The following is an 8033-nucleotide window of genomic DNA, read 5'->3' on the forward strand; positions in this document are numbered from 1 at the left end:
ACAGAATGCAGGAGGATAAAGCTTAAAATCTTCTGCAATCCTAAATACTAATAATAAAAAATCTCTGAAACTGCAAATACTAATACTGTAAGGGTCCACACATCAATGTTACCCTTTTCTGCTTTTGCTTGTTTTTATTAAGCTAAAATTTGATGTTTTTGCAACTAATCGGTGCAACATGTCCAACACTATGCCAGCAATATACTTAGAAGAAAGCTTCACTGAATTCTGTAGAAGTAATTTGGGTGTAATGCTTTGGGTGTAATGTTTTGAAATAAATTTATATTATTTAAAGTTACTTCTTTGGTGCAAATATGTGTAACCAAATAGTTTCAGAAGTTTCTATCTCCTGAATAGAACCAATACTTCAAATTAAGCTGTCTTGAGTACAGGTAGAAAGTAGGAACATAGAAATAAAAATAAATTATTTAAATTAATTCAACAGAAAGTATATCTCCCTCTAGTTTTCAATACTCCCCAATGCTAAAAAAATACCCAAATGTATACATATACACAAGAAGTAATGCATGAGCATTTTAGCTACAATTCTAATATGCACAGACAACATTTCACAAAACAGATGGAAGAACATTATAGTTCATATTTATTTAAGGTATAAAAAGGATAAAAAAGGCATACTGCACCCAAAGATAAAAAGCACTATTATTTATTGGCATTAATATACCAGGGTACAAAATATTAGAAATGCATATTGCATAAAGATAGTGATGATCTGTGTGTAGTAAAATGGGTTTAACAATAGCATTTTCTTCACATTTTAATACTTGTGCAAATGCAGCATTAAAGAAATAACTGTCTTTACAGAAAAAAATAAGTTAAAAAATATGTAAGAAATAATTTTAAAGCTCCAGCTTGTTCTAGTTGACCAGTCACCCTTTTGAAATGATTTTTTCTCTTCTTGAATCATATGTAAACTTATGTAGAACACAAATCACGTTAAGTACTTAGCTGCTCAATTAAGTCTTCCACAGTGTACACAATAACTCTGATATCATCTTTCTCTTTCATCCGATGTTGGCCAGATTTGCGGAGAATAACATCCACATCTCCACTGACAATATTCTCTGCAACTTTCATAGAAATCTGCCATGGGATATCTTCATCCTTTAGGCCATGAATCAGTCTTACAGGACACTTAATTGGGAGTGGACTGCTCAACACACAGTGATTTTCTGCTTCCTGGATGAGTTCATATGGCACAGAGTAAAATCCTTCTTCACTGTGTTTGGTTGGGAGTTTCCATTCACCTTTTTCTTCTATTTCTTTTTTTGCCTAAGATGTTAAACATGTGTCAGGTTGATGTACTGGAAAGAAAGGCAAAAGTGCAGGAATGGCATTCTAGAGGGGATGGCCAGTGGTGTTTTGGTAAATCAGTGCTTTCAGACTCAGAGGTTAGCCTCCCCAGCAACCATTTTATAAAAGCACCCACAAAATGTTCTCAAAATTCTCACATTTGGGAAAAAAATCTATGTACAATCCTTTTACAAAATACATTATCTACACTACCTACTGTAGTTCCAAACAATATTCAAAGTATACCTGCGTACAATGCATGAAATCCTTTAGTCCGAATATTTCTTAGGCATGAATAACTGATCAATTTCTATTTCTGGAGGAGGGTTCTGGCTGGCATAAAGTATATATTAACTCTAGGAGAATCTATTAGATGATACATAAACCCATATACAACTGGATGAATATCATCTCCTTGCAACCAAGTGACTAATTTATTTATATGTTTGTTGCTTATTTACTCCTGGATGTTTACAGCAAGAAAAACACAATAAAAATATAAAAGCCAATAAAAACACATGCAAACCATAAAAGCAGTAACTATGCCAGTGACCGTTTGTTCCCCAAAGGTCCCCCAGATCAGCTGTTTTTTACGAGTTTCTGGAAGGCCAACAATGAGGGTGCCAAGCTAATCTCGAGAGGAAGGGTGATCCACAATATGGGGGCTGAAACATAAAAATTGCCTGCAAGCCCTGGCCCTCTTCACCTACCTCACATGGACTTGCATTAAAACATGTTGGCAAGAAGTCCACCCTTAATGACTGAGTGGTCACCTCTTAGCAGGGGAGGTGGTTCTTTAACTACGTCAGTGCCAAGCTTATAGGTAAAAAAAACAAAAAAAGTTTGAATTGCACACAGAAATGGAACTGTCCAATGATTGGGTCTAAATTCAAACTGGTATGAGTTTAGATTATCAACTTCCTTGACAGCACTCCGCAGCTGACACATTCCACTTTCTCAACAACTTTCCCAAGAAAGAGATGGTTGGAGACTGGGTGATAGTTGTCCAAAATGCCAGATCTAGGGATGGCTTCTTCAGAAGAGGCACCACTGTTCTTTTAAGGCTCATAGAAACATCCCTTCTCCAATGAAGTGTTCTGTTACCTGGAACCAACTTTTGCCCTGGTTTGTCAAAGGAGCCAGAAGGGGCACGGATAGAGCCCACAAATGGTGGAACTCACATAAGAGAGAATCCTTTCCATTTCATTAGAGTCTACTTGTTGAAAAAATTCAGATAATATTGCAGGGTGTTGCTCCAGGAACTATATCAAATTGTGCCCATGAAGAGCAAGATTACATTGAATCGGAGGGCTTTATCACCAAAACGTTCCATTAACTGGTCACAGTGGCCAGGCAGTACTTCTTTCTGCTCAACATTTCCCAACAAGGAAAAGGCAACCTTAAACAAGCTTTAATCATCACATTTTATCTTTTATTAAATGGGTTATATTCTTTATTGACCTCACACCAATTCAATCCTTCTAGGTCCTCACCTGAAACATATATAACAGGAAAGCAAAGAATATTTTACTAAAAGTTAATTTAAATAAGTTGAAATGAAATGAAATTTCGTAGAACCCTGAAGCAGGGCAAAGAAACAGTTCTTAGCCTAGCTATTCTCAGCTTAGTTTGTAATGATAACCCTAAGTTACTTAAGTCAAGTAAGCATTTTAAAAGGAACCTTCTGAAAACATTACCACATATACCTTATATAATGAAAGACAATTACTCTTCCTAATCCTCAAGTAGTGTTCATTTCTCCAGCTGACATACACTATCTACTCCAGCTCCATTAACTAGGATTGTACACTCAAGATACATGATGGTACTTGCATTTGAATACCAAATCTGATATTGGTCCTTACCTCTACAGGAAGTTGTTGAAAAGTTGATACAATATGGTCTGCAGCAACAGCTATTCCAACTAGTGCAGCTATTTTTTCTGGACGGGCAATTGCAGCATGAAGCATCAACCATCCACCCAAACTGGATCCAACTAAAATCTTAATATAAAAACATTAGTATCTCTTTTGTTACAGAAATAGCTCACAGACATATTATATGCATCAGTATAATAATAAAGCAAAATAATCAGATAAGTGATAGGACTATTAAATATAAATGTCATTGAACATGGAACCATATTTATGCAGTGTTTTACTAATACTTTATTTTTAGTAAGCTGATATATGCCTTATCACAGCACCATATATTAAACTATAGCCAATAACCTAGCTTATTCTGAAGATATGAACTGTTTAGTTAAGAAGATTTTGATTATGTGCCATCAAGTCATTTTTGACTCTTAGTGACTACATAGGAGAAATGTAATGAAAAAATTAAAATTAATTCAAGACTCCATGATTTGTTATTCACTTGAGCAAAACTGTGTAGTACCATGAAATTCATTCATCTATGCTTGGTTCATCTGGAGCTGGACAATGGTACCTGAACTTGTATTCCTGAGATACTTATTATTTAGCATAGTTCCCAACTTTTCTGTGTCCTCAAAGCAGTTTGATTTAAAAGGCGATTTTCTAGAGATGTATCGTAAGTGACAACAGTAACACAATAAACATTATCAATCAAAAGCTAATTTTGTCAAAGTATTTTGAAAATCAAGACTATATTTGCTAGGGTTACACAGTGATCCAGATTCGAGAGAGACAAAATGATCTGGATTGTACGGAAGTGCCTACATTGCACTGTCAGCAACTCCTTAAAGAATGTGTGTCTTCCTAGGCTTCGGTAAAGGCATCTTTTGATTTAAAGGAATCCTGAGAAGTGCTATGGGTAAGCCTAGGCATGTTCTGAACTACCTTTTCTCTTTTAAACATGGATGGCTGAACAGTCTTTATACTTGCTTCTCTAAAACAGCAGCAATGATATATTCAGCTCCTATTATCCACAGAAAGGGGATACAGTAAAAGTTGAGGAAACATTATGCTTTGTTTAAAAGTAAACACAGTCAACCTGTGGTCCCTCTGTGAGTTCATCCAGTACTGAAAGCACATCTTTCCGCCACTTTCCTAAAGTACACTCTTTAATACTGCCTTCTGAACTTCCACAGCCTCTGTAATCAAACCTGTAAAATTAATTAAAAAAGGAGTCCAAATAAAGTTGCAGTGTTTTACAAGCAGCACTCAACAGAGCTACCAAATAGTTATCAAAATGGAAGTGTTATAATTTGTGTTCATACACATTTTGCAGCAGAAACTCTTGACCATCCTGATGCTTGGTCTATATTTACAACTGAAGCGCAGGTCTGATGATTCTTTCAGCATCCTTCTCAGTACTATCAACCATTTTATCTCTTGGAACATGTGGTTGATATGGGGACATGTTATTATGGCAGTCCCAGTCCTAACTGGCTGAATATTTCCATACGGTGGTATTGTATGGCACTTGACCTCTTGGCTAGTTTTGTCAGGGCTCTAGTTATCTCTCTATTTATCTAGACTGATAAATAAATACACAAGATTTGTTTATTATTATTCATTTCATTAGATTATTATAGCTGCCCACTCCAACAGACTGTACCTCATAAAATCTAATACCCAAATTAAAACAATGAAAACAGACAAAACAAAATAGCCTGGATTAAAAACAGCCTTAAAACACAGTGTGACAGCCCTTCCCTGATGCCAAACATATTGACTCCAGACCTGGGACCAAAGCCAGATTTCAAGGGATTTTCAGAACCTCAGGAGAGTGGGTGCCATCCCTATCTTTTGGGGGCTGCTGTTCCAGAGGGTGGGGGCAGTGACAGACACGATTCCTAGGTTCCACAAAATGGCAACATTTAAAAGAAAGGACTTGGAGTGCACTCACTCTGTCCAAATGTATTAACTGGGCAGAAACAATGGGAGAAAGACGGTCCCTCAGATAACCAGGCCCTTGCTGATCCTACCTATCCTTTACTGTTATCAATGCTAGAGACCTGTTATATGTCACACTTTCCAGAGAAGCTAGGTTTGGATAAACAAACTCACACAGCAGGTAACACTGAAAGCTTGCCAGTTCCACTTTAGAGGGGCTGCAATATTCTATATTATTTAGTTTCTTGCCAATTGAATGAGTGGTTTTCATGCTTGTGTTTCTTGGTAGTACAATTAGTTTATATATACGTAACACCAAGATACCTGATAGACAGACAATGGGATTTATAAATTTAACAACAAAAGAACAATACAAAAAGTCATATATAAATAAGTAGTTATGTACCACTAATCAATAATAAGCTTTTTGAAAACATACCTTACAAAAGCATGACCAACTGATTTGCAGTAATCTTCTAGTGCAAGTGCCTTTTCACCATTCATATTTGAAAAAATACCTGGCAGGAAGACAATTCCTGGATTCTTGCCTTTCAGCTTATTATAAGCTAGTTTGGGTTGATCAGACCGGTTAAGCAAACTGTGTGATGATTTCTGTCTGCAACCTAAACAAAAAATATTTGCAAACCACTCATATTTTGGGGCTGACAGTACTAAAATACACTTTTTATGCAAGTAAGCAAGAAACTGACAACGACCAGGTTCACATATTAAGGCTGAATTTGACAACCTTTAGATAGGGAATCACTACACAAAGCTTGGGATGTGGTTTAGGATCCCAAACAATTTGGGATGATAGAGTTGGATCTGGGAACATTTGAGGGGAAGGGTCTGGTTTATAATAATAATAATTTATTAAATTTATATGCTGCCTGATTTCCTGCAACTCTGGGTGGTTTTACAATTCCCACCTGTTTCACCCTTTCAAAAATAGCATATTTGTGGGAGGAAAGTCATCTATCAATGTCTGGCTTGAAACCAAGTAGGTGTTTATGAATATGTTTCCTGAGTTAAAATGTTTTTGTGAAACGCCCACAAAAACTTATTTAAAAAAAAAAAAATCCTTAAAATATGTTATTTTCTTGGGCTTTAAAGCCACTTAACCAGCACCCTCCCTTTCACCAATGAAAGAAAAAGGTCAGAGCAGGTTTGGCACACATCCTAACATCACAAAATTAATCAAGTTTGGGGGTCTGCCAAAGACTAAAAGCTAACGAACTCACATTAAACAGGTATTACTGAATAAGTGAACATGGGTTACAGATTTACTAGTCTACATAAAAACAGGCACAGTTCAGAGTTTACACACTTAAACATTCATTAATTTCAATGGTTGAGGCAAAGACAGGAATTCAAAATTCTATTCTTACAAAACCAGTGTTTTAATTTTTAACACCTAAGCTATATTGCAAATGCAAAGGATGGAACTGTAATTTCAGACGAGAAATTAAGAAACAATGATTTGTGAGTTTTAGAGTGCAATCATAAAGCATTTTTCCTACCTTGCAGTGGCTCACAGGGGAAAGGATACTGATAGTGACTTATGATAGCCTTTTCCAACTTCATCCTTCTGCCTTCCCTCCAGAAATGTTAGACTACAATCAATCAATCACTTCCAGCAAGTGTGGCCACGCTAACTGGCCATTCTGAATGTTGCAGTCAAATACATCTGAAAGCACTTGTTTGAATAAACAGGCTTACATCAATCAAAATGTATGTATTACTGATTTTTACTGTTAACAGTAAAATAGACCAGATAGTGCAGATAAGACTCAGACTTACAATAACTGTACAATGTAGTTTAGCATTATCTATGTATCTGGGCTGGCTTGCTTGCTTGCTGGGAAAGGTGACAACTGGGGAAGGCAATGGCAAACCACCCCACTATAGACTGCCAAGAAAACGTCGCAAAAGCAGCGTCCCTCCAAAGGGTCAGACATGACTGGGTGCTTGCACAGGGGACCTTTCACTTTCATATGTATCTGGGCAGCATGTCTACATAAGCATGCTTCTTTTTTTTATTTTTTTATATATATATATAACTATATATAACTATATTTAACTATATATATATATATAACTATATATACATATATATATATATATATAATAGCACTCTTTAACATTTTCAATATTTGCGGTGTCCACACAATGAAACGGGTTAAAAGAGAATTTAGACTTGACTGAAAGAACGTGTAACTTAGTAAATCAAGCTGTGTTTGGAAAAAAAGAAACTATTTGTGAAATTTTTGGAGACCACCATGATCGAAGGAAGATGACATATATTCTCTTCTATTGGATGACATATATGTAAAAGAGACGTGCAATTTCGTTCAGGGTTTAATCAGCCATCGATCGTATCCTGTTATCTTAGTTACAAACTAGCGTAAATGGAGGCGTCTCCTCGACGGCTGCCCTTTCCTCCATTCGGCCGGCAGGATGAAGCAGGATCTCAAGAACAGCGGTTCAGGCCACTAGCCCCATCCACTCCGCACTTACCCAGCAATTGAGGGAAGCCTGAGCCCGTCCTATGGGCGACAGCTGAACCCCATTTTAGCTTCCCCCGCGAAAATATTCTCGCAACGCCCGCCACTGCCATATCACTCCTCCCGACGGCGAAACTGGCACACGCCTTTTCCTTCGGCGGCTCTGCCAGCCAGAGAGCATGCGCAGGAGGAGGGAAAGGAAGTGGCAATTACGTATAGGTATGCGCCAAGTGGGTACCGCTCTTGCTGTAGAGCAACGAAAATTGCTTTGGTCTCTATCGTGCGTATAACTATGAGATACATAGAGACACAAGCTAGGTTTCTCTATGGTTATACAATATAGATTCCAAGTGGGAGATTTATAAATTTATACTGACAAGTCTGTTCTTTGGAAATT

General features: G+C 37.0%; 1 protein-coding gene across 1 annotated transcript; it reads right to left on the minus strand.

The window, feature by feature from the left end:
- Window positions 1-651: 651 nt before the first annotated feature.
- Window positions 652-7810, minus strand: ABHD10 (abhydrolase domain containing 10, depalmitoylase). The gene is made up of 5 exons (XM_063305560.1): window positions 7650-7810; window positions 5572-5755; window positions 4288-4399; window positions 3180-3317; window positions 652-1293 (listed from the first exon to the last, which is right to left on the minus strand). Exons 1-5 carry the CDS (start codon window positions 7747-7749, stop codon window positions 958-960), a joined length of 870 nt encoding a protein of 289 aa, XP_063161630.1. The 5' UTR covers window positions 7750-7810; the 3' UTR covers window positions 652-957.
- Window positions 7811-8033: the final 223 nt, after the last annotated feature.

Source organism: Candoia aspera, chromosome 5 (assembly GCF_035149785.1).
Source record: "Candoia aspera isolate rCanAsp1 chromosome 5, rCanAsp1.hap2, whole genome shotgun sequence".
Lineage (NCBI taxonomy): Eukaryota > Metazoa > Chordata > Lepidosauria > Squamata > Boidae > Candoia > Candoia aspera.